This window comes from Eufriesea mexicana, unplaced genomic scaffold (assembly GCF_001483705.2).
Source record: "Eufriesea mexicana isolate 0111107269 unplaced genomic scaffold, ASM148370v2 scaffold812, whole genome shotgun sequence".
NCBI classification, from domain to species: Eukaryota; Metazoa; Arthropoda; class Insecta; order Hymenoptera; family Apidae; genus Eufriesea; species Eufriesea mexicana.
In genome coordinates this window covers 1,019,460-1,047,430 of record NW_016909009.1, presented here as the reverse complement: position 1 = coordinate 1,047,430, position 27,971 = coordinate 1,019,460, and the positions used below count along the sequence as shown (strand labels likewise).

General features: G+C 41.1%; 1 protein-coding gene across 1 annotated transcript in view; it reads left to right on the top strand.

Moving 5' to 3' along the window:
• CARPA (Carbonic anhydrase-related protein A) overlaps window positions 1-27,971 on the top strand; it is a 200,758-nt gene that overhangs the window by 123,227 nt on the left and 49,560 nt on the right. Inside the window, exon 5 of the mRNA XM_017899294.1 lies at window positions 1,062-1,253. Within this exon, the coding sequence (XP_017754783.1) occupies window positions 1,062-1,253 (192 nt within the window). The remainder of the gene's footprint in view (window positions 1-1,061; window positions 1,254-27,971) is intronic.

Genomic DNA, 27,971 nt, shown 5'->3' with positions numbered 1-27,971 from the left:
CGGGATTCCATCGGAAGGTAAACTCGAGTCTCCTTTCCAAAGGAAATTTCGGCCCGCGGGTAACGTTGCTTCTCGTGCAACCACGTTTGCTTCTTACGCTTCGCGAGACCCCTTGCTTCGCGTTGCATTTCACTTTGTACACTTGTAACCGTGAATAAACTTGCGATTAGCAGGGTTTCTTGGGAATGGATGAAGAATGAACGATTTTGATTGGGCTGGGTTTTAATTCTCGAAGGGTTTACTGGGATTCGAGTATATTTCCGAAATCGGAGTAAGCTCGTGATATAAATTCGTTTGTGAATCGATTCTCGAATCCATCGAAAATTCGTGAAGAACATGTACCAACAACTGAGAATAAAATCGTTACAGCTCTAACTTAGAGTAACGAGTTAGAGTAACGAGTAATAGTAATAATAATAAATAATAATAAATAATAAAATATAAGGTACAAGTAATTATGGCTGCTTCGAACGGTACAGCTGGTAAATTATGGCATTAAATGGCGATCTCGATTCATGTTAAAAGAACACCGACACTCGGCATCGTCTTCAGCTCACAACTATACTATCTAACAATTATCAGAAATAACAAAAATTTCAATTTGGTCAATAAACTACCATTTGCTGCCAATTTAAAATCTCGAGAACCTGTAATTTTTTAATATCGAAATATTAAAAAAATAAACATTTCTATTTATCCCTTTATAATCATCAATTTCGAATGAACATTGTACTAACCAATCCGCGATCACCTGATCCCTTCCCGATATACCTCGGATTACGAGAATCGTCGAAAGTCTGACCATCCGTACTCTTAGACTACTAGAATTATACTCGGTATCGTTCGAACCAGCTGTACGTTGAGTTCGGCATGGTATATGATTGACCGAAGACTGGGTAAGCAGCCGAATACTTGGAAGCGTTAGTTACGCGTTTCCAAATTGGAGAACATGTTTCCTACAGGGCACGCTGCAAGTACACTTTCATAACATGTTGGGTATACCGAAGGCGGAGGATCGGTTTCAGTGGACGAGGAAAGGCTTCAATCTATTTCGTTTGCAGGTTAGCGGGTATTTATACAACACCGGTCAGTTCCTCGTATTCAGAACGGATCGAGAAGCAAAGCTGCGAGTCAATATAACGGGTGGCCCACTCGCCTACCACTATCAATTCGAGGAGATCTACATACACTACGGGATGGATAACGATCACGGATCGGAGCATCGCATTAGTAACTACGCTTTTCCAGCCGAGGTGAGTGAAATGTATACGAAATTCAACACTCGGGCCATGAACCATGTTCCGTTTCACGAGGACGATCGGTGGCCGGTAACCGTGTAGTCGGGGCACGCGGACCGTGCGTTTCACTGCCGATCTTCGACGCGGCCGTCCGCACTGGGCGTCGCGGTAAAGATAATAGGAGCGATCGGGATGCGTGACGCGTATGCGTTCACCATGAGAAATTCGCAGTGAAATATTCTGATCAGTGACGGACAACTTTCCCCCCAGCTGTGTGGCACCATTGAAACCTCTTTTAATTATAATTTATTTCCTGGTAACCCCGTCGTGGGATTTTCCATCTTTCGTATTGGGCGATTGTTGTTCCTTTTTTAATTTATTCGTGCTTATTAATATGCGAACGTAAAATGGAGGATAAATATTATCTTACTGTATTTTTCCTTTTTCTTCTATTTTTATTTCGTGTGTTTAGAACCCCTGCAATAAACAAATAAATACGTCGACCATTTTGTAGTTTTCATAAAGAACAGCGAAATATTGAAATTTTTCTTTATCGGGGCCCTGTATTGTCGTCTTGTCATTCACGGTGAAATATACTGATCAGTGACGGACAACATTCCCCCCGCTGTGTGGCACCATTGAAATCTCTTTTAATTATAATTTATTTCCTGGTAACCCCGTCGTGGGATTTTACATCTATCGTATTGGGCGATTGTTGTTCCTTCTTTAATTTATTCGTGCTTATTAATATGCGAACGTAAAATGGAGAATAAATATTATCTTACTGTATTTTTCCTTTTTCTTTTCTTTTTATTTTGTGTGAATACTTTGTTATCTTATCTTAATTTTCAGTGTTCTTACATTCTCTTTTATTTTTAATGCCCATTCCTATGATAACTCTAATAAATCTGTTTTGTCCTTTTCACTTAGAGTTCTTTGGTCTTTCCTTTATTTACATTCTTTATCGTCTTCTCTTTGGTTTTTGTCCCTTTTTTCTAATATCCTTTTTAGATCCCTAATCCTTTTCCTGTTTCGTTCAGAATTTCTTCTAAGCTTCTTTTCCCCCTCTTTCCTCGCATTCAGCCAGGTATTCATACCTCTCATCTTTTCTATGACATAATCTGCATATCCTGTCTCTTCTGTCTCTCCAGAGATGACCGGCTCTCTCTTCATTTCCGCATTTGAACCTCGTAAAATAGCTTCCTGTTCTTTATCTTAAGCTTTCCTCTTAAATATCCTGGTGTTTTCCTTCTCATTATTCCCTTGTACACTAGATATTTCGATGTTTCTATCCTTCCCGTTCTTTCCCATTTTCTTCTTTTCATCTATTTTCTTTGCTGTTCCCCCTTCCTCCCCTCTCCAGCAATAAATAAATAAATAAATACGTCGACGCGGAATTACTCGCGCGAGGGTTTACAACAGCTGAGAATAATCAAGCGGAAATTTAGCAGAGCCCCGGCATTTTTTAATTTCCATAAAGAACAGCGACATATTAAAATTTTTCTTTATCGGGGCCCTATATTGTCGTCGCCTTGTAAACGACGCGCTGGGTAAACAACGATCGCACTTTATTACAATCAAAAGTGTTAAATCGCGTCGCGTGTCTCCTTTATGCTCGTCAAGAATAAATACCGAGAAACGAAATTTATTTATAAAGATCCTACGTATCGGGACGGCTAAAAGAGTTAAATGATCGCGCGAATATGAATGAGTATTTATTCGCGGCGGGCAATTTGCATTTAAATCTAGAAATTTTTTCCCACGGCTAAAGAAGTATTACCGACTCGCGAGTTAAAGGTAGGAAATTTTAGTTACGTTATGGATATGTAAATGTAAATTAACAGGATGCTGGAAATACGAAGCATAGAATTAGCAGGAAAGTGCAATATCGCGACGGGAAAGCTCGCGCAATGCTATTCCTCTACGAAATTTTCATCTATTTTCGTTCTGTAAAAATACGAAAGAACCATTTGACAAACCGTGGAAGAAAGTCGAGTACAGCGAATCGAATTCGTGACGAAATATCGAAAATAATGAAACCATCTACTCCACTGACAAATAATTGTCCGACCACGTACCAAAATTTATTCTTTCTGTTGTAGTCAAATTAAATAGCAAAGTAATCTCTTCTAAAGTAAATCTAACGATCCTTGGGGACGATCCCTTCCCCTGCGTTTTGTCTTTTGTCTCTCCTATTTTCTGAAGACGTCCTGTGACCTGCGTGGCCCTAAACAGGACAATTCTAACCGTTCGCCGTTCAATAAAGATCTATACAATTTTTCCACCGTTTTCACTGACTGCTATTCCTTTGCGTTATAGTTACCGTGTCTCTTAATTTCCATTTAGAATAGAATAGTTAATTTTCATTTAGGACAAAGAATAGCTGACCACAGTTTTATCCTTAATTTAATTAATAATCACATTGATTACCCCTTCCTTCTTACGCAGATTAATTTCTATTTGCCAGAACGTGTATCGAGATCTAGAGCAGGTTTTCATATACACGTGTCCAGATCTACATATGGACTAATTAATCCAATTTATCGTATTACTACTAACTCAAACATCCTTTATAATCGTATAGATTTTCTTTATGGGTCTTTACAAACTTTCAAAGGACTATTACGAATGATGCTTGATTAAAGCTATTCCTCCTGAACAAAGCGTTTATAAGCACGTCCTATTGGTGTTGTATTTTGTATAATTTGTTCGCTTTTCTTTTATACGCGAAATTTTATGTAAATGGACTACGCTCCGTGTATGAATAAAATAAAATAATAATAATAATAATAATAATTAAGAGCTATTTGGAACCCTAAATATGGTTAATTATGTTAATGGGTCCGTTTAAATGGTATATCGAGACAAATAATAAAATCATTTCCTTATCTATTATAGCCATCGTCTTGGTTGCGTGAAATTGGAGGACGTAGGGTTCTTAGTAAAATTTATTCATGAATAAAATAATAATAATATTACAAATAAACGTGCAAATCGTGGGGAAAATTATCAGCTGCGATCGATCAAGGAACAGAAAAATTCCACGTGTATGAACCTCGTGAAATGTGAAAAATTCTTCTCTTCGTAGACATAAAATTTCATTGGATCTCGAAAATACGGGGCACAGAATTAACCAGGACGAGCGATTCTCTAAATTCATAGGCCAAATATCGCGACGGAAAAGCACGCACGACGCTGTTCTCCGGTGAAATTTCAACGTATTTTCATTCTATAAAAGTACGAGAGGATCGTTTGACAAACCGAGGAAGAAAGTAGCGCAAAGCGGGGCGAAATTTGTTAACAATTTTATCGCGGCCGACTGGAAAGTCGAAATTTCACAGACTTCGGTTCGTACGCGGAATTTAATATCTGCGGTCCGGCGGAACTGGAAATCCACCATGAGGCTGGAAAAGGAAACAAAAATCGTAAACGCTGGTGGGTGGGAAAAAGGAACGATTTCGTATCACTTCGAAACGAATTTAACTTCAGACGATATCTCCTTTCTCTTCCTTTTTCCCCCTTTTTTTCTGCTCGATAATCGAGAGGGATAGAAAAGCGAAGGAAAGCGATTCGAACGGGGAAAATAAATGGGAATTAGCGACAGCGCGTTTAGCATACCGTGGGAAATTATTCGACGAGCGGGAATTTGAAAGTCTCTGAATCTTTCATCGGGCCGATGTTGACCATTCTCGTTGAAAATCCGCCAGAGTTCCTGCCTTTAATTATGTATTATCACGAGCCCCCGTTTCGATACCGAATTCGAAATCTTCCGAACGAAACGTCTCTGTTCCACTTTCGTTCCACGTCGGAGAGTAAATTCCGGTTGGTCGGTGTTTTTATTTCTTAAACGATGGCGTTCCTTTCCAGTAAATGGCCGACTATTTCGGCCTATACGTTGCTCCGTGCTTCGCAGCGCTCGATTCTTCTTTTTCCTATTTGCTTATGGCTTAAAAATTGCGTGCCGGCTGGATTCCAAAAAATCTCACTGTGTGCGCTGTACAGAGGCCAGGGAAGATATTGGCAGACAATTTTTGCGAATCATATATCTGTGACATATTGAAAGAGTTCTAAAGAGCATGGAAATCATCGGGGAACTATTGAAGGACTCGAGTCTCACTGTAGAAGCCATAGAGATCATAGAATTTATTGAAAGAGTTCTAAAGAGCATGGAAATCATCGGGGAACTATTGAAGGACTCGAGTCTCACTATAGAAGCCATAGAGATCATAGAATCCTTGAGAAATCTTAACATCCCTCGTAGAAGACCCTAAATGTCCTAGGATCCATCTTGAAAATTATTTAGAGATGTCGTGAAATTTTGCGAATCTCAGTGGCACGTCGAAACACCGCGAAGACGTTAGGCCACTAGACCATACCGGAAGAACCTCGAAACGCCATAAAGTTTTAAATGTGGTAGAACATGGGAATAGCACAGAGGTGCATGAACAGTGGACTGTGGGACCTAAGATTCAAAGTCCCACTATAGAAGCCATAGAAGTCATGCAATGATATAGTCAATATAGCACACAAAAGCTGTAAGAAGCATCGCGAAGCCTTGAGAAATCCTAACACCCCTCGTAGAAGACCCTAAATGTCCTAGGATCCATCTTGGAAATTATTTAGAGGTGTCGTGAAATTTTGCGAATCTCAGTGCCACGTCGAAACACCGCGAAGACGTTAGGCCACTAGACCATACCGGAAGAACCTCGAAACGCCATAAAGTTTTAAATGTGGTAGAACATGGGAATAGCACAGAGGTGCATGAACAGTGGACTGTGGGACCTAAGATTCAAAGTCCCACTATAGAAGCCATAGAAGTCATGCAATGATATAGTCAATATAGCACACAAAAGCTGTAAGAAGCATCGCGAAGCCTTGAGAAATCCTAACACCCCTCGTAGAAGACCCTAAATGTCCTAGGATCCATCTTGGAAATTATTTAGAGATGTTGCGAAATTTTGCGAATCTCAGTGGCACGTCGAAACACCGCGAAGACGTTAGGCCAGTAGACCATACCGGAAGAACCTCGAAACTCCATAAAATTTTAAATATGTTAGAGCATGGGAACACAGAGCAGAGGTGCATGACCACTGGACTGCGAGACCTAAGATTCAAGGTCTGAAATTTTCAGTCCAAGACCTAGAAGCAGAGATCCACGGTGACTGCATGGCCTTTGAGGTGTGCGATATCCATTGCGTCCTTTGAGAATTCCATAGCAATTTTCACAGCGTTGAAGGTTGCCGTGGCGACTTCCGCGCCTTTCCAGGGTTTGCGGTGGCTTCCACAACCTTCGCTGACTCCGGGGGTCCCTAGAGAGGTTCCGTGCTAGTTCCCACGACCTTCGAGGATTCCATGGCAGTTGCCACCGCTTTGGCGTGTACGGCGATGGTTCTTATAGCCTTGGGACACTGTGTATTGTGTCCAACGACGATGGGGTATCCCGTGATTGGTCTCAGAGCCTAGGGGTAGCATACAGCCGATTTTGCACCGCTGGGACCATAGTTTCCATAACTTTCGCGGCCCCGGGCCAAGACAGATTCCTCTTCTTTTGTTACGTATTCGGAAAACATTCTGGATCCCATGTTTCCAGCCAAACCTGGAAGAAGGTGTTGGTAATTTCGTGAACGAAATAGCCAAATGATTAACGTGCAGGGAAGTAACTGTATTTAGTTATACAGCAATTGTATTTATACAGGTTTAATATACGTGAAATTTATACGCATTATGCAATATACAAATAAAATACTAGAGTCTTTTTTAATGCCACTGTGGGTCACAATATATAAGGTATCCCGTACTGTTCCTGATTTGAGAGTGAAGAGCTCTGAGGGACAGGAGGCCATTTTAAACCCCCAAAACCGACCCCTTGATGTCCAAAGGTCGGTATTAGCCTGCAACCTCTAACAGGCCTGTCGTCATCGTTGTATGGACATAACTGACTTCCAACAGAAGGGATGATTATACGTAGATGATCTTCAGGTCTAGGAAGATCGCTAACGAGGACTATCAGAATTCATAAATTAATCCTCTAATTCTAACAAACTCTCGTGTATGCCTACTTAAATATTCATAAGCCCTATTTTCTCTCGATTTTCGATTTAGACTCGATACAACGTGCTTTCCCTGTTCATTCTGTAAACCTAGATCATCCAAAATATCATTTGTCCTTCTGAGAAAAATCGACGATCTTGCATCCTCCTCGATGATTTTGTAATTTAAAGCAATCCTCGTGCAGCAGAATTTCGTTAATTTTTGCTAGTTTATTTTATAATATATAATATATCGTGTAAAGATAGTCTGAGTGATCCATGGACGCGTCTCTTGACGAGGCTGTCGTCTAATCATGGACAAGGTTAAGAGCATAACCAGGACGCGGTAAGCTGACGGCGTAGTTAATCGAAATTAATCACGGGGCCGGCTTCGTAACGAGACAAATTAAACATTCGTTAAACGCGACGTGACGATGACCCAATTAACTGCGACCTGCTCATCCTGCCGGCAAGCAGACCCTCTCCACGTGCGACCCAGTTCTCCTCTCCTGGACGCTCGACGGACCGCGAAAGAATATCGTCGAGCCGCGTTCTCCACGGTTTCTCGATTTTAATTAGTGTTGAAAGCTACACGCTCCTTCCCACGAATTCAGCCCCTGGCCCGGGGGCGACAGAAAAAAAAAGGGGGAGAGAAAAATATAAAAAGCTTCCTTTCTGACAGTCACCTTGGGCTTCTACGAAATTGGGGTACGATGTTAGGGGGATAATTCGCGGCCTTGTTCCGAGACGTAAATTCGTTGTTCGGTCTTTGACATCTTTAGCCACGAATTTTACATTTTTGAGGATGCTAATGAGGTTTCTCTGGGATTTCGCCTGTAGTCTTGCGTATTAGTTACACCAACGATGTTATGGTATTGGAATTTTGCATGGATATAATATCTGTGGAATTTATAATTGTCTGAAATTGAAGAAAATAATTTAGAGGTTTGACAAGTCACTTAGGTCTTGGCTGTCTTAATCCTTTGCACTCGACGATTTTCTGACTGAAAGAGTTTAAAGATTTTCTGTTATAAAACTGACGATATTTTTTTGAGCAGTAAATAAGAAATCTTATAATTGACACGTAGAATATTTGATTTCGATACCTCACACACCGTTCCATTATTTTAATTTTGATAATTTAATTAATATCGATCTTCGAAATTTTGTCAAATGGCGACTGAAGGGTGCCTCTCGAGTGCAAAGGGTTAATATTCTTGGAAACAGCGAATGATATTCTTCGTAAAAATTTCATTTGAAATTTGAGATTTGTAATGTACAAGTAGAAATTGCGTATCATGCGTGGATAAATGTACACGAACAAGATAAACTCTAGCTATCGAATTTCATTAACGAATCAAGCTGCTGTTTCGATAAAACTGTATTTATAGATGTTATAAATATGGAACAAAGTATTAATTATGTGCACGTGATATTACCGGCGCTCAACGCGATGCATCTCGCCATCCGTTTCGATGAAATTAATATCAAATTCTCGACAAAATTTCGACGGAAGTAGATACAGCGTCGCTGTGATTGAATGACTGCAAATTCCTCGATATTCGTCCGAGCGCCAGCCATTAACAAATCCCTTTCTATTAGCTGCCATTTTATCCTCTTTATCAATTCAGTTCATAATATGGCGCGTCGTGTCTGCACTGTAGCAGTTGTCCGTCATTTTTACTAATAAAAACCATTTTATCTTTCCTATGCGAATAAAAACACACGATCACAACGTTGCAACTGGCCTGTATTTCAAAAAATAAATAAAAACGTACAGAAAATCGGTGGAAAAACGATATTTTTCGTTTCAACTGTGCTTCAAACTGCTCCACGCTTGTCTACACCTTCTCAAACCACTCGAGACACTCGAAAATCTCTCCTAATAACAAATTTCTAACAATGACAACTAACATCTCGCTAATCTTTCGTTTAACGACCGCAACAAACCGAATCAAACAACGTCAAACCGCGTCAAACGACGTCAAACCATCGGAAGAAGTTCTTCCAAAATTTTCGTTGTCAAGTTGCGACGTAGGCGAAAGCGAATCCGAGTTAATCGAGTACATAATTCAGTGGCGACGCTGCGTGTTTGCACGCAGCAAATCTGGGATCTGCACGCGAGCAGGTGTGAGCGGAACGCGGCGCAATCAGCGGCCGTGCTTGCGGCCCACAGCCGCATCCATTTTCCCTGCGTCCTTCTTTCGTGCTTTTTCGCCACGTTTTCCGCCCCGTTTTCCATGCCGTTTTCACTCACGCCAGCCGTGTAACTCTCCCTGACGAATGAACTGGCCAACTCCTGCTGCTATGCCGAATGATAAATTCTAAACGACACTCGTCGCGTTACCACACCTTTTACAGGTGTATACCTATAGGCGTGTACGCGTGCACGCGTGTGTGCAGGTGCGCGAAGAAAGAGCGAACAAAGGGTGAGTGTGTTCCTTGAAATTGATGAACCTGGGGCTGTTATCGGTTCAAAGTAGAGGTATGTTATTTAAAGGGTACTTTAAATAGACGCGAGTCAGAAAGACTTTATATAGGAACAGAGGAGAAAAACAAACTCCAGAATATATTATAGAATTATAGTTACTCGTGATTGGCACTTTTCTTCGGAATGTGATAAAATTTTTGATCAATTTCATAATTGTTTGCTCTGTTTGAATATAGGACACGACATTCAATCGAATCGGGACAGAAATAAAAATTTGTTTAACGTGGGAGATTATTTAAACGTTCGTATGCAACTGAGGGGACAGTTTCGGTAGTCCCTTTATTTTTTGACTAATTTCATAAATGTAAAATAATTAAACACCGGTGACCCGACGACGGCGTGTCTCGATGTAACAGGCTACAAATTAAACGTGTTATGATACGATCAGCTGTAATTGGAATTTCGCGAAAATTACGCGCAGCTAATTTCACGAAGTTTGTTGCTTTCGACGTTGGGAAATTGATATTAATTTTCACCGTTGCATATTCGGGTCCACCGATCCCGGAATCATTTATTCCGAATGTCATGTTCTTGAAAATAAGCGTGCACGCGTGCCGCGTATGCGCAGCGTCCGCGCGATCCCTTTATTCCCAGTAGTACAAGTCAACCGGCCGCTCAGTAGTACGAATCAATCATAAGCGGCTAGTCTGCCCTCGTCCACGCGAATAAACGTCCCGCGATAAATTTTACAACGATGCAGCTTAGCATATACCGATGAATCACCGCCGGTGCGAGTCAATAAATATCGAATCATTAACAATTCCAGTGGCAAGAGCCAGCCTTGAATCATTAACCATCGACCGGAGTACATATCGTAACTGGATGCGTGGCGCGGCATTTTACACTTCCACGCTTTCTTTATTCCCCTCCGCGCGTTTCACCGAAGAAAAATCACTCGCGAGTTGGAAACAAGCTCACGAAGGTATTTATTAAGGGAATAAAAGGGACCTTGAGATGGCTAATGGCCGGAACTGATGTATCGAAAATTCGTGGTAATTACCCCTAATAATAATAGCGAGAGATCATGCTAGCCACAGCAATTATGATTAAAAATTACCCTACTTCCCGAGCAACCTTCCAACATCGGCTGTTATTCGCAACTGTTCGGCGTGCGTGTTCTCAGAGGGATTCAAGCGGATCCATTTAGCAACGGGAACAAGGACAGGCTGATTTTACAGCCTGTCCCATTAAGTCCTCTCCGCTCTTCGCGTACTCCGATTATTTATTTAGCTACACGCGATATTATCCAGCGGCTTGCGCGACCGGTCGTACACTTGTCCCCTCGATAACGATTTTAAATCGCGAAAAGCCTTTTCTTCGCCGTTTTCCCCCTTTCCCTCACTCGCCCATGTTTTCTCTCGTTTCACCTGCAAGGTGGATCATTGCGAAGGCAAGCACAGCCAGTGGTCCATCGTCGTTTAATTGCAAATAAAATTTTAATCCCTGAAGGGATTGCATTGATTCCCGGCGTAAACTGTCCCGCGATTTCCATTTTTATTCGACCGGTACTCCGTTCATATCCGCACGCATATCGATTGCCGTTCGAATTTCGTAAACCGGAGGGGTGGAAAAAAGGAACGAGCAGGACGTCTATCTTTCGACGTTCTGGCTCGTTGACGTTGTAACGGAGATAGAGAGGCTGAATTTTCGAACTGTTGGATCAGATTGAAAAGTTACGACTCCGTTGGTAAGTTATTGCCTCGAAACATTTCTCCGCTAACACTGACACCCTTCGTCGTTCACGTTTATCGTTTAACCCATTCAGTGCGTGACTCCTGCAAGCTTCCATATATTTATTTCTATATTCGCTTATTTATTCGTGAATCTATAAGAATTTCGAAGATCGGTCCACCTTAGTATTCCAATTTAGTGATTCATTAAGTAAGATTCTAATTTAGTAATTCACCTCTTCCGGATTAATCGAATTTTTCATATAATAAAATTTATTTTAAATATATGGCAACTATATTTATTGTCTATTCGTTATTAATAAGATCCAAAACAAGTGACAAATTTCAAGTTATCAATGTTTCAGTAGAGACCTCAAAGATCACTGGAGTTCAGGGATTAATCTTCGTCAAAGCGAATTATCGTCATTTATTTGGTTTTCATTCAGCACGTGACACCTGCAAGCTTCCATCAACTTATTTCTATATTCGCTTATTTACTCGTAAATCTATAACCATCAACTTATTTCTATATTCGCTTATTTACTCGTGAATCTATAACCATCAACTTATTTCTATATTCGCTTATTTACTCGTGAATCTATAACAATTTCAAAGATCGTTCCACTTTAATATTCCAATTTAATAATTGATTAACCCCTTCCGGATTAATCGGACTTTTGATATTCAAAAAATTTGTTTTATTGTATATATGTGGTACCTATATTTACCCTCGTTTCGTTATTAGTAAGACTCCTTATTAGGTGACAAATTTCAAATCAGCGTCTCGGTAGAGTCTTCAAAGATCATCAGAGTGCAGGGGGTGAATTTTCATCGAAGCGAATTATCGTCGTGTATTTGTTTTCATTATGAAAAAAGGAAATGGCAGTCGGTGCCGCAATCTCGAAACAAATTTTCTTTCACGATTCCGAAACGGGCGCGACTAGTCGAGTATTAAATTTTTCACGCTCGAGCTGGCGAACACCCCGTAAAATCAACCCCGTAAAACACGCAATCTCCGTCGGAATCAGTCGCGCGTGTAAAACTCTAGAGCCCAAGCGTCATCCCGCAAACGTCCATCTAGCTCTCGATCGTGATCAATAATTAATCGACAACAATGCGAGGCGCCAGTCGGATTCGGTCCAGTACACCGGCCATAAATTCGTGACTCAGGCCGGCCAGGCCTGTGTGGACATCCGGTTCAGGTGCTGGGACAAGGAGGGACCATTGGAGGAGCACTCGAGCCACTCCATCAGCTCCTTCTCGAGTAGGCTTTCGGCATCAAAGCGGCTCGTCGCTCAAACATGCCGGTAATGGTTCAGACTCGCTCGAGTGCCGTGGCTCTGGGAATCCCCTTGTCCTCCTGCCAGCCCTTTCAAACAGACCCTTCGCCTCTCCCCGTGACCTATCCACCCTAAAGCTGTCTCCCTCTCGCGCGTTCTGTCTCCTGTCCCAGTTATTCGCTCGGCAAGGGACCGAGTCGCAGACGAAATTCGAAAAACCGATACCCCTCAGTCGTAATTTATTTTATCGTAACTTGTTAAAAACCGAGTATACAAGTAAGCCGATTTTTACACCTTTTCCACCCCTTCCTTTACTCGAAGAAAATATAAAAGAAATATATTTATATAAAATAATCTGCGATTCCTAAATTCCCGAGTGTCCGATTTATTTATCCACGCGATTTGTCAGGTATTTCTCAAATTTTCTAGACACTTTAATTTCCCCTTTTTCGTTTTTATTAGTAGACGAATTTCCATATTCTTTTTGAAGAAAATGTCGAAGGCGTTAGGTTGAGTATCGACTAGTTTCGAAATTACGAATTTTTTCTCAAATTCCGGTGTATCGTATTTGATTACATCGTGCGTCGTCTCGCATGAAGATTCACCCCGGCATTTTCGTTATGGTCGTTTTCCCTTACGTGTCTCCCTTGGACCGAGCGAAAGGGGTTATTTTGGTTATCGATTTTGTACGGTCTGCAGGACAGCTAATTATTTGGTCAATTCTGGCGGGGGTGAGTTGCGGTTGAAAGGGATAACTGGTAAGGGTGATTGTTCGGGGTAGAGTAGTTTGAGAGGGTGTTGGAGTAGGTGAAAGGGTGCTGATATTTTTGTAGCTCGAATTGGGGTGGATTTGGGTGGAGTCGGAGAGTTTATCGGGGAAAGGGATTGTTCGCTCGAGACGTTTCAACCCCTTGTCTTATAATATCGTGCGAGGCTCGTGGTACGATTTAAGAAGCAAACCAGTTCTTGTTCCATAACTTTTAGATTTATTTAAATAATTATTAACTAAAAATTGGAGCAATTATTGATTCTATATTGATTATTATATCCCGAATTATTTATTTATTTATTTATTGGCTAGGTATTTCTTGTTATACAAACGGTGGGGGGGGATTCGATGGTTTAAAAATCCCAATTTATTTATTTATTTATTTATTGACTCAGTATTTCTTGTTGTACAAACAGGGGAGGGGGGAAAGAATTCGGTGGTTTAAAAAATCCCAGTGAGTGTTGTCATGATTCCTAATAAATTATTGCACGATAAAATACGTAGTGTCCGATTAAAAATAATTTTAATGAAAAAAAGTAATTACATATGCAATTTTGCTCTTCAATCGTGGAGTATGAAGCGTCCCTCCGAGTGACAAGTAAAGTTTTTATCTCATCATTTCCTTTTTTAATTTCGCAAGTTAAACCGCATTTGCAGTTTGTCGAGAAAGATTCGAATGCCGGGGCGATTTAAATTGAAACTACTTTAATTTATCGCATCAGGAGACGATGGTAAATGTCCGTTTGACGATTAAATCAGCGAAGACGGATTTCGTAAATACGTTAACAGACATTTTCGCCGCAAGCGGACGGACTATGTACTCTATTACGAAATTCTGGGATTATAACTTGAGCTCTAACCTGGTTTCGGTTCTCATAGCGCAAAGCGACCCGGCCATCCGCCCCCATGGCGTCCCAATAAACCTGGTTAACCCGTTCTGTTATCTCCAACTTGCTCTTTGACCCCCCTATCCATTACGTGCGGTGTAATCTGTTCTTTCGTTCCGTCGTTCACCATGCTGGACAATGCACGCGAGAAATTATTTTTCACGGTGGTCTGACCATCGTTCACGTCGTTTTGAATCATTCTCACTGTGGCAAAGCGTGTCAGAATTTTAGGAAGATTATACAAATACGTCTTACTCGTCTAAAATATTTATCTAGGATATCGACATATCGATTCCCAATATCTCTCAAATTTTATTAATTTATTTACCTATAGCAGGAAATAAATAATATCAAAAATTGCTAATTTAATATATCGATCAATATTCCAATAATTCTATAATAATTCTGCAAATTAAAATTATTTAGAACACGCGACAATCTTTGCAAATTTAAATATATCATTTATTCCGCAAAATATTTAGTCGGATATTTCTCCAATTTTCATCGAAGGAAGGAGAACGAATTTTGTCTTAAACCTGATGTTAAATTCCGAATTAGCAATCTTTGCAAATTTAAATGTACCATTTATTCCGCAAAATATTTAGTCGGACATCTCTCCAATTTTCGTCGAAGGAAGGAGAACGAATTTTGTCTTAAACCTGATGTTAAATTCCGAATTAGCAATTTTTGCAAATTTAAATGTACCATTTATTCCGCAAAATATTTAGTCGGACATCTCTCCAATTTTCGTCGAAGGAAGGAGAACGAATTTTGTCTTAAACCTGATGTTGATTTCCAAACTAGCAATCTTTTCAAATTTAAATGTACCATTTATTCCGCAAAATATTTAGTCGGACATCTCTCCAATTTTCGTGGAAGGAAGGAGAACGAATTTTGTCTTAAACACGATGTCGAATTCCAAACTACCTTAGAAAGTTGGCCAGAAATATTCCCCGATAGCCGTGTATTGTACCCAAGTTCTTATCCCTAAATCGAATCCCTTTCATACCAGGTTTCAATCCGCATACCCGTGTTTAGCCTGCCGTCGTCAATATGTATCCTTATTAAACGACGAATCTCGTGGAACGGTAATTTTCGCTTAAGTTATCGGTGCGATCGGTGCCGTATCATTTCCCGGCATTCGCTGTATCTGGTGCACGGAATTTGCTTTGTGCCGTTCTTGTTTACAGTCTCGTACAAATTGGCCGTAGCTGCGGTTGTTGCCCATACAGACGTGTCCCGTTTATATCGGTTAGACCGATTACCGTCTCTGTTTGCTTTAAATCGCGGACGGCCCGATCAAAAGCTCGTCGATTACAATTGGAAAAAATGCTCGCAGGGGCCACCGTTATAGTCCTTTCATTACCATTCTGCGAAACGCCACGTTCTCTATAGCGTCGTTGCCCCCTTTGATTCCGTAACGAAATCATCAAAAAATTCCGTCCACCATCGAGAATGCCGCGAATTTTTGAAATCCTCGTCTTTATCGGACAGGATCACCCGTGGATGTTGTTTCCTTTGTCACTGGAAGTTCGTCCTAGGGAACTTTTCGATTACCCACCGTCGCGGAGTTCCGAGAAATTCTGGGGTTATCCAGAATCCTGGAACTGCGAAAATTTCGAGGTTATTGAAATTCCCGGGCTAGGGAAATTCTGGTGTCGGAAAGATTGCGAAGACGTAGAATCTGGGGGAATTTTTCACTCGACTATATGGATTTAAAAGTTTCAAAGATACCTTGATTATTCGCATTTTGGGTTATTAGCGTTCCGCGTGCAGAGTGATTACAGGTTCATAGAAATTTTGGTGTTGATGAAATGCTGAAACTATAGAAGTGGAAATGAGATTTATAGAAACGGTATTATGATATTAATGGCACCTGGTATGGTATAGAATGGGTAATATGGATTGCTGCCATTGTGTGTTATATAATAGAATTTATAATAATAGTATTAATAGCATTAGCGTGTTGTGGAAATTGAAAAAATTCTATGGATGGAACTTGCAAACACGATTACGAATGACAATTGCGAATATACGAAAATTCTACTTAGGGAAATGCGGGAAAATGTAGAGAATTTATCTTTCCGTTTCAAGTTCTCTTTTAATGTCGTGTTCAAAGAGATACAACCGCACACGTAGAGACGAAGAATGTATCAATTTACTATTTTATAAATTGCACCGGAGATGTACGTACACGCGCGCGCACACGCGGAACCGCGCCCGTGGCGGGGGAACGAAGCGAATACATGCAGTGCTCGCGAAGTTATTAAAAAGTAAGTGAGAAAATTTATCGTACCAACAACGACGCAAGATCGAATGCACGGTTGATATCGAATCGTGTATTTTGCGCGGGTGAATATCATCCGGGACAGTCGTGCCTCTGCAAACATTTCGAGGGTTTTCGCAACATTCGATAACGTTCGACAGTACATACAGTATACACGTATGTAGAACACTTCGCTTTTTGCAGAGTCTCGTAATGTTTTCGCATTTTTCGTGACGCTCGTTCGTGTCTCCATTTGTTTTCGTTCGCTATTTTAACGGGAATAAAGGAAACTTGAACAAATATTTTGCAACGAAACGAATATTTCATTGAGCAAAATATTTTGACCGGCATGCTTTCATTCCTTCCCTCTCTTTCATCCAGTTTTCCCTTCTCTTTTCATTTTTTCCCCCGCTTTTTGTTTTTCTCTTCTGTTTTTTCGTTTTTTTATTTCCTCCCCTTTCTTTTTTCACGAGTTATAAGATAGATCGAGCGATTTTGATTCGCGCTCGTTCCATTCGAACTTTCTGCTTTAAAGAGTGGCAAAGGGGGTACACATTTTACCATAAATACACCCTATTCATAAACTATATCCGTTTCGCGGTTGTTTTTCCCCCCAAGATCGATGGATCCGTTGTACACACGTGGAATTTCGGGATCCGTTCGTGAACAAGCCTCGATTCTTTTTACGACACGCTGCTATTGACATATACAATCCTAATATGATATATTTCACGCGTAAATTTTTCAGCATTATTTCGAAATTTCATCGACGCAGAGGCTCGCTGCATTTCGAAACATTATCAATCAGCCTGACGGGACTTGTTCGTGGCAAGATCCTTCGATCGCGAATTTACGCGAAAATAATAACGCTGGTTGATACATACGCGGTGGTAATGCGATATATTTGCCTGTGAATATTTTTACATTATCAATTTCCATTACGCACACTGCAGCATTTCGAAGCATCCATTGTTTTGTCGTGATGTTGACCAAAAAATTTGTCGATCGCGAATTTAAATGAAATTAACGTAGGTTGTGCGAGTGCTTGAGAGAAATATTTATAGGGAAGTGACTGCGTAACCTTACGAGGGAATATATACGTCGAAATTATTATTTATTGATATGAAATAAAAAAATTATGAAAATGTCTCCTGTTTCGACCTATTGATCGCGTGTATTCATTTAAGCGAATATGAATTTACATTTAGTATGGTAAACGATAAAAAAAGAATTGGAATTTTTAATATATCGTTCAAATAAATTAGTTTTTCATACAAATTTTCTCCACGGTTGCATTTCCAACGTGAAAATATATATTTGAAAAAAGAAATTTATCTCCGATCATTTTGAATCTCGGATATTCCAGAGAATATGCTTTCGTCCCCTAATTTTAAGGGATGTTTTCACCCCTTTAATTCGAACGATGGCCGATGAAAGATCTACGTGTGAATTAAATGTCTGGATTTATAAGTCGAAAAGGACTTTTAACCCTTGGCACTCGAGAGGTGACCGTCAGTCACCATTTTATAAAATTTGGAAGATCGATATTAATTAATATATCAAATTTAATGTAACGTAACAGTGTGCGAAGTATCGACATCAAATAATTCTACAATTCTATTATTATACCATTCTTTATTTACTGTTCAAAAAATTATCGTCAGTTTTTTAGTAGAGAATCTTTGATTTTCTACTCTTCTCTAGCCAAAAAGTCGTCGAGTGCAAAGGGTTAATTATGGTTATATTTTATATTTCTTTGCGGTACGAAGTATCCGGAGGCTCGAAGTCTTCTAAGATGCGTGGTGCAGACGGTGGATTGTCAAAAAGTGTTTCGTCGAACCCTTCAGCCAAGTTTTCATATATCCTTTGACGACTCATTGCGTCACTCAACCCTGCTTCGAGAATTGATAAGCTGGATGGTTCCTCGAAGCAAGCATAGATCCCGATGCAGGGTGACGCGATCCAAATAAAGATTCCTCTCACACGTGTCAAATAGATTTCTGAGAACTATGTTTCGCACAAATTTCGTCGAATTCGGTGTGTACGGTTAGATATGTTCCTTTGTTAGGTTTGAACGAATGCGCGGAATGTCGTTCGATCAAAACAAGCGACGGTGCCACTAGCCTCGTGTTCGCCTCGGGCGATTAGGCGAATGTTTGGCTGCGTATACGAGTGTACGAGACGAACGCGACCGCGTGTAAGGTCAGTTGGAAAGAGGAAGTGTTAGCGCGAAGACCTTGAGGAACTGCGTGAGTACCTAAACCATTTTCTCGTACAATTATATTATTAATACAACTGGAAATTTCGCGTGCGTTTATTTCTTAGCTTCGTGTCACTAACACGCGAACACCTGCAAATTTTCGGGCTCCGTGATTTGCGAATTCCTATATTAGTATACTCGCATTAGTACCCTCGCGCGTGTATATTCGTATTTATTAACATATTTATCAAGTTCTTAGAGCCGCGTTTACTAGTGGATCTATGTAATTAATATTGTTGAGAATTAACTGAAACAATCGGCTACATTTAAATATATCCTGAAGGGAGTGGGGGTTTGCCAGGCGTAGGGAACCGCGTGTCTCCTGAACCCTCACTTGTTTTTCGAGTCGTCGTCGTCGTCATTGCAGTCTTTGTTTCACATCTGATCTGTACGTCTGTAAAATAAAAAGTGTGTTCGTCCAATTTCAAGAGTGCTTATATTTCGCCACGTAGCAACAAATATATCTGTATTTATTAGCATATCGTGGGAGTTAGTATATTGGTATTGTAGTATCGCAGGATTTCCACCCTGTGAGAAAGTCACCGAGGGTTCGAAGGCCAGGTCGGTCGGAAAAACCCCGGCGATGCCTCAGGCCCTTAGCATGACCATATTTGATCATGATGGGGGAGACTTTTGGAAAACGTATACATGTTGGGGAAAATATATAAGAAGGCAAAAGTGGTTAGTGAACAGTTCTTAGGAAACATTGATTAGGAGGCAGTTCGTTGAGAGGAGTTCTTGAGAAACAGTTCTTTAGAGGAGTTCTTAGTTGTGCTTTAGTTGTGATTTAGTTGTGAGCGTAGTTTTAAGTTGGAATCGATATAGATTCGTGTGTTTAATCGTCACTCGCATATTGTTAATTTATTATTATTAATTAACCCTTTGCACTCGACGATAAGAGAAGAGCAGTAAATCAAGAATTGTATAATAATAGAATTGTAGAATTATTTGATTTCGATACCTCGCACACTGTTACGTTACGTTAAATTTGATATATTAATTAATATCGATCTTCCAAATCTTATGAAATGGTGACTGAAGCTCACCTCTCGAGTGTAAAGGGTTAATAAATAATTCTATTTACCACCACCAATCCCAGTCTCCACGGTATTTATCGATCCATCTGGAAAATTATTGTCCACCTATTCATCCTCGATTCTATAAATCTCGTAACTCGCTAAACGAGCATCAACTCGAAACTTTCGGCCGTAAAAATAGGAAAACCGCGAGCGTTTCTGGTAGCCCGTTTACGGGAAAAATTTCTGTTGCATAATCGCGCGAACAAATCTTAATAATGCTGCACGCGGACAAACTGTCTCGGTGAAATAAACCGTTCCCGTTGTCTCGAGTGACGAAGCGTGGTCACGTCGAATCGCAATTCAAAGTCGTTTGCCCCGACGCGACGTAATATCCGGAAACGTGGCGGATACTCGTTCGCCGTAAACGTTATTTACATACCGCGAGCTATACGAACCGCGACGAAGCGGTCTCGTAAAAGAATACGATCGTTAAATCGTCGTGTATAACGCGCGCGGCCGGATTTCGGTGCCCCGCGTCTCCTCGCTCCGCGTCTAATATCGGCGAATTAATTTCCCGACGTCGCTCGTAAAATCGACGCGTACGCGATCGCTGCCTCCGATACGGAATTAAAGATCGATCCAATTATGGCAGAGGGGTCGCTTTGGGAAAAATACGACGAGCCCTTGTGAAATATCGAGCTCTTTCGCCGTGGAACGCGCGACGATGAGAGGCGTATAACAGCGATTAAGATTATCGAGAAGCGAGCAAAAATGTGGGAATTGGATTTTAGGGATTGGACCGTGTCAAAATTTATACTTATATCGAAAGCTTATGGTGTCATAGGTTCAATACGTTAACTACCACGTGGACTCTGGTATTTATATGGCGAGCTCAGGTCACGATCAAATTTCCATTATTCTTAGGATATAATTGATTATTGCGCAATTTGATAGGGGAAAAAGGAAAAATGATACAGTTTTCTGTATTTATTTATATTTAAATTTTGGGGAACTGGTGACCAGCGTGACAGTCAACGCGTGAGGGGTCCTAGACGGAAACGAAAACTAGTGAAAGAGACGAAAGCCAGGTCCATCGGGAAAAACAGTCCACCGATGGGTCTGCGATATTTTCAGCTAAACGGGTGAAGAGAGTTTTAAGGGAAAAATTAGAGAAAGGATGATCCTCTCGGGAAGACATTCGAGCTCGGTAACGAGTCAGATGAAATCATTAGGAAAGTTGTTCGCAGTTGCTTTTTCTCTTTGTACATACCCACATGCTCGTCACTGTTCAACGAACAGCTTCCCTCGTAAAATTTTATTTTAATAATAAATATGGTCATTGCAATATCAATCTTCCAGTCGCGTTGTTAGGTTCAAATAAAATTTGGATGCGGGTTCCTCCATGACGACTGAAATAATTAAATTACTTCATCGCGGGGCATCTGATCTTAATAAGACTGTCGTATAAAATTAATAATCTAACCGAATTGTTATTGCCACTCTCGTGACCCACGGTTGAAGATTAGTATTCTAATAAAGATACCGTAGCCATACCGTGTCCATAAATCCCGATTTATGGATTATTACCTCACTGTCCATGGCCGCCTAAGTACATATTCCCCCCCCCCCCCCACGCGAAGACTCGTAAAAACCGTGGCAGAAACTCGCGAAAGAATTATTAGCACCTTCGCCAGGGTATATACCCATTTGAGACTGCGCTCTCCGGTTCGTCTCCTATTCGTATCGAAGTCTTCGTATAATAAAACCTTTATATCCTCCCTTTTTATTCCTCCATCTTCCTGTTCGTTGATCCACCTCCGCCTTGACACCAGTTTTGTCGAAACCCTTGTACCCTTTTCGACTCCGGCCCGAAAATGACGCCCTTGCGCGAAACACGAAACGGGTGGAAAAAGAAAATGAAGGGTGAAAGATGAAGGGAGGAGGTGGAAAAAGGGGGAAACAGGGAAAAGGAAAAAATATAAGCGCGATAATTTCACGCGGTGAGATACGGTTTGAAAGACAAGCGAAAACGGGAAAAGGAAAGGCGTAAATAGTTGCAACGGGGAATGAATGATAAGAGCGGATGGGGGTGTGCTTAACGCGGAGGAATGCGGCCGGTGGTAAATGCCGGTGACTGGCGTTGATTCATGGCGCATTGAAAGCCCCGATGCTGCTCATCGAGAATGCTCGGCTATAATTGCCGGCCGCACTTGAAGCTTTTCATTACTTCACGGCTCGCCGGGGTCTCCATTCGTCACTCCCGTACATTTCCATCGCGGCCGGCATCGAATCGGCAACAGAGAACGCGCGATTTTTATCGGATCTGCCGGTGACTTTGCTTTATCAGCGAGCGAATTGTTTCGCGGACGCGAGCCGGCTCGTCGAGACGTTTAATGGAAATTTCGAAGCGAACTCGAGGAGGGTTGTGGTTTCGTTCGACGAGATAAAATTGTCCCGTTTGTCCCGGCTGAAATATTTACGGTGTAAATATTCCTCGTCCTTGAATTTCCAGCATTTTTATTCGAAAATACTACTAGAAATACAAATTCGGGGTGCGAGGGTGAAGTAAAATGGCGCGAAACGTTAGTAGAATTTAGATATTGGCGTTTGCGAAATAATTAGCGAATGCCTCGCAGTGGCTTGGATTTTGTAAAGTGAAATATCCCTTTTTGATACGGCGCGTATATTTCACCTGGAACAAGTTTACTCACTCGACTCTAATTACGCGGCGTCGATACGCTAGAGCTGTTTGCAAATACTGCACACGCGCATAACGGTGGAACAATCGACGCAGAATGTCGCGATTATGTCTTTTGGCAGTGTTTGGTAATCTGACAGATATCGATAACAGCGTGGGTGAAATTCGCAGATCTTCCTTCACCGAGTGTTAACCCTTTCACTACTAGGAGTGACTATAGTCACCGGCCACGAGACGCCATCTATGCACCACGGTTGATTATAGTTACCGGTCACAAAAATCGAGTAAAAATTAAGCCAAGTGCTACCGTTCCTCTTTGTAAAGAATTACAAACGCTATTGCGATGGTGGTCGGTATTCTGACAGATATCGATAACAGCGTGGGTGAAATTCGCAGATCTTTCTTCACCGAGTGTTAACTCGCTACTAGGGGTGACTATAGTCACCGGCCACGAGACGTCATCTATGCACCACGGGTGACTATAGTCACCGATCAGAAGAATCGAGTAAAAATTAAGCCAAGTGCTACCGTTCCTCTTTGTAAAGAATTACAAACGCTATTGCGATGGTGGTCGGTATTCTGACAGTTATCGATGACAGCGTGGGTGAAATTCGCAGATCTTCCTTCACCGAGTGTTAACCCTTTCACTATTAGGAGTGACTATAGTCACCGATCAGAAGAATCGAGTAAAAATTAAAGCAAGTGCTACCGTTCCTCTTCACAAAGAATTGCAAGTCCTATTGCGATGGTGGTCTTTCTTCCTTTTTCTTTTCCTTCAAAAGACTTGGCCCCGACTGCTAAAGACTTCACGATCGTAATGTTTCCATCACTGCCACCACGCTTCGCTCTACAGGAAATACTTCGAAAGGGTTAAAGATGTAGAAGGGGTGTCCGCAGGGTTGCAAATTGCGCCTGTATTTGCTCGCAATTAGCACTGGAACTAGTGAACGAGTCAGAGTGTCCGATTTTACATTCTTTTTACCTTTTCACGGCAGAAATGTACATTTCTCGTACTCTCTCGTTCGGTTCCTCTTCGTCGAATTGTTCAGCCAGGATCGAACCCTCGCCTGGTCGTGTTGCATGCCGGTGAGAAGACACGGCTTCTTCGCGCGACGACATTTTTCATCGGGAAAATGGCTCCCCATGCGGGGTTTCCACGGTGTATCCCGCGTGTCGAGAAGGTAAGACGATCCGTCGAATCCGAAAGTCGGCTCTTTCGGGCACGCAAGTAGGTCAGGGAATCCGAGCCAGGCCTTGGCTGTGTATGGTCGGGCGCGAATGGAAAGCTTCCGTGGCCATTCTCGAGGAAATTCCATCAGACACGCGAAATCCTCGGCTCAAGACGCTCCCAGGAACTCGACTTTGTCGTTAAATTCCACCCCTTTGAAGCTGCCGCTGCCACGATCACTCTTCCACCCGGTGTGTTCCGATTAAACGATTCGATATGATCCACGGGGCTCGCTTCAGCGAGTACACGGCGTGAATTAACGTGTTCTAGCAGGAATAGTTTCGCAATTTTGATCCGTTTTTAAATTACCACATCTTCGGAAATTCTTATACGAGATGGTAAATCTGTCTCTTTTGTCGATCGAGAAATTCGAGACATTCTGTTGGAAATCGATATTCCCGAATTATTCGAATAAACGTGTTACCGAACTATAATTATTCGCTCATCGATCGATAGCATGTAATTCTAACAAAGTTTCGAAATGATGGTGTGTTCAAAAATTTACATCCCCCTTTTATCTCTCTCTAAGAGATATCTCTGAAATTGTGCTTGAATTAGTGATAACTTTAACCGACTATTAAACGTGTCTCATAGACTGACACTCGAATTTCTCGAATTATTTTAAGGATTACGCGGTAACGTATAAATGTCTAGCTATCGATTAGCGTAATCAAACGCGAAAGCTGGATACTTTTAGCCAACAATACATCGCAAGTCCATTATACCGTCGTTTTAAAAATTCCTACCCCCGGGTTCAAAGGACTCCGCACAACGGAAAATATCGTTAGCCATTAGCTTCGACTCGTGCAAAAATTATTCCCAATTGCTGGCGTTGAAACAAAATAAAAATTTCAAGAATTCGACGTACGTCGGGTCTCGGGGACTTGTAGCTTGAAGGGAAATCGCGTCTAGAACGCGAGGAAAAATCGTGCACCGGTGTCACGTGACCCGGAACGAAAAAGGGGTGAATCGCGAGTGTAATTAGTCGCGTTCCATTGGTCGGTGGTCGCGGGTCCGAAATGCGGGGTGGCCAATCGATCGGTTAATTCTAGCATCGGGTCCAGAATAGATCAATGGCTATGGAAATCGGCGCTGCGGGATCCTGAGGACCCTTTTGATGGGCGCAGGTATTTACGAGAAGCATGACAGTCGGTATGCCGGCGTAATGGTCAAACAGCGTGCGACGGGATTCGAGTGCTATTATTATGGCACCGGGGAGGACGCAAATTGACAGGCATAATTGGTTTAATTTCCACGCGAACTTCCGGCACCCGAACGATCGCACAGGGAATATCCACAGTGCTGGCGAATTTTCACTTGAAATTTTTATTTTCCATTAGAACGTTTCTCGAAATATTCCTCGTGTCGACTGTAATGATTATTTTATCGATGACCGACTGGCCTCGTTAAGAGAAAACAGTAAATCGAGCAGATTTAATTAAACGGGTTAAAGCCAGTCCGAAATCTTCGAAAATCGTTAAAATATCAGGAAGAAAGGAATCGTTTGTTCTCGATTCTGTATCCTGATCGAATGAGAATAATTTTGGCGAAGTTTAATTGAGTTCGTTTGGAAAGACAGATCGGCAAGGAAACTAAAAAGTGAAACAGATTTAGAATTATAATGGAGGAACTTTCTTCTTGGTGTTGACGCGATAATGTTAAGTGGATTTGACTATTTTAGATTTTTAAAATTATATCGTAATATCCTTTCGCCTCTTTATTTTAGCTTCTTGATAAATATCCCGATTGTCACAGGATTCGTATTATCGATCAATTTTCTGTATTTATTTCATTTTAAAAGCAATCCAAACCAATTTACGAAAACAATTTTATTTAGCTCTAATCTCGATTTGATTTCCCAAAAATGAATATTCGATTGGATATTCCCACTGTCTAATACCCGAATAAAATTCACCGCGTTGTAGTATCCAATTTCCACGCGAGTGATAGCTCGAAAATACAATTTGCCGTAGAGAGCGATAAATTTTTCTGCAAATGCAAAATCAACGACGAACTATTTGCATAAATTAACCTCGATACTTCTCAATTTGCACGTGGTAATGAGTCCGGCAACCATGACGCCTGCACCTGACGGTTTGTCGAATAATAAACGATTCATAGAAAGGTATTCTCTGTGTGTAGATAAAGGTGTTAGTAGTGGATATCATATTTAAGCGAATATATTAAATATTCATTTAACGATATTATTGGATAGGATAAAAATCGATGAAAAATATATAGTTATGTTCACTATACTCGTTCACACGTTCACTATTAATGAATATTGGATTGCAAATAACCTATCCAACTATCCTCTTTTATTTCATACGTTATATAAATACATACAGTACATGCTACACTTTGTCCATTACACGCATACTCGATCCACTCATTCTTTCTTACATACGTCATTTATTTTTACATCAATGTATATATTAAAATCTGTCAACCATTACCACAAGAGGTACGCGAGCAATTCATCAGCACAGTATAATTTTACTCTTCTGCTCCTCCCTTTCTCTCTCTCCCTCTCTTCCCGCGTGTGTAATTTAACTTCGCGGTTTAATCTTCCCGATGCAAACGCCAGGTAATAACGCAGGGACAGTCACCGTCAAAAGTGTGACGGCATCATTCTCACTCTCGTCAATAGATGGATTCCTATTTGTAGAAGGTTCGAGGATTGTCAAGTCCTCGGTGAATCTTCGATTTACCATAAATACAAGTTCCTATGTTAGGTAAGTATGCTAGCTAGGTATACTAGCCTATGCTAGCTAACTATTTCTCATAAATACGAGTTCCCACGCTAGTACTTTCACGCAAGTCTTCGGTGAAACAAAACCCACCGTTTCCAGTGTGTGGAATTTCCAAACTTTCGAATAATATCCCTGTCTAAGGCACGGCCTGCTAGGTAGCCTTACCTGTGAGTCCAGGACGAAACGCACCCCATTCTTTTCCTTTCATCCCTTCCAATACCATCGCCACATCGAGGATACCTGCGACCCTACGATCACAATAAATTTAGACTAGTACCTCCACAAAAGTATAACCAACTGTCGTGGAATCATCCCCAAAATCGTATCATCGATTCCTAATTATCCTCGACGATATTATCTAAGTATGCTAGTCTATGTTAGCTAACTATTTCCCATAAATACAAGTTCCTATGCTAGTACTGTTTCGCAAGTCTTTGGTAAAACAAATCCCACCGTTTCCTAAATATAGAGTTTCCAAACTTTCGAATAGTATCCGTGTCTAAGTCCTATCTAGGCCTAGGTAGTCTCACTGATGAGTCCAGTAGCAGACCCAGGACGAAATGCACCCCTTCCTTTCCTTTTCATCCCTTCCCACACCATCGTCACATCGAGGATACCTGCGACCATACGATCACAATAAATTTAGACTAGTACCTCCACAAAAGTATAACCAATTATCGTGGAATCATCCCCAAAATCGTGTCATGGGTTCTCAATTATCCTCGACAGATATTTAGACATAATCTCAACAAAAATATCCGAAACTCTCGCGGACGAATGGAGACAGGTTCTAGATTTAATCCCGATGTACGCTTTTGCCTCGATCGTTGAGATATTATTTTTAGGAAGTCAACGAACTCGGTTAATCGGTCGATTCACTTCGTCGAGAAAGAACGGAAATTCCCGATCTCGTGATTATTTAATTTAATCAACGGTTTTTATCGAAGACAGCGACATCGAGAGGATAGTGTTGAGCGCGGTTCTTCTGGGTCAATCGAAAGCGAAGGTCGAAGGGAACAAAGAAATATTAATAACCGCGATTGTGCTGAAATATACGAGGCAGGTAGGAAGTGGAAGTTATTTCTGAAGTTCCATGCTGAATATAAGATAACTCGTTTTGACGAGGATTTAGGTCGGAATTCAGGGTGAACCGCGAGATGTTTATAATTTATTTCTTCGGAATTTAAAAATTCTTGGAGTACTATTCAATTATTCGAAGATTAGTATAAAATTGTGAGAAGAAATCGTAAATTCTTGATGCATGGTTCAAAAGAGAAATCTTCGTGCAAACTGCAAACGCGCTATAAAACGAGTGGCGGTAAAATTTCCTAAGATTCGTGGTGTAGGAATTAGACGATGATAATGTTTATTGATAACGATAAA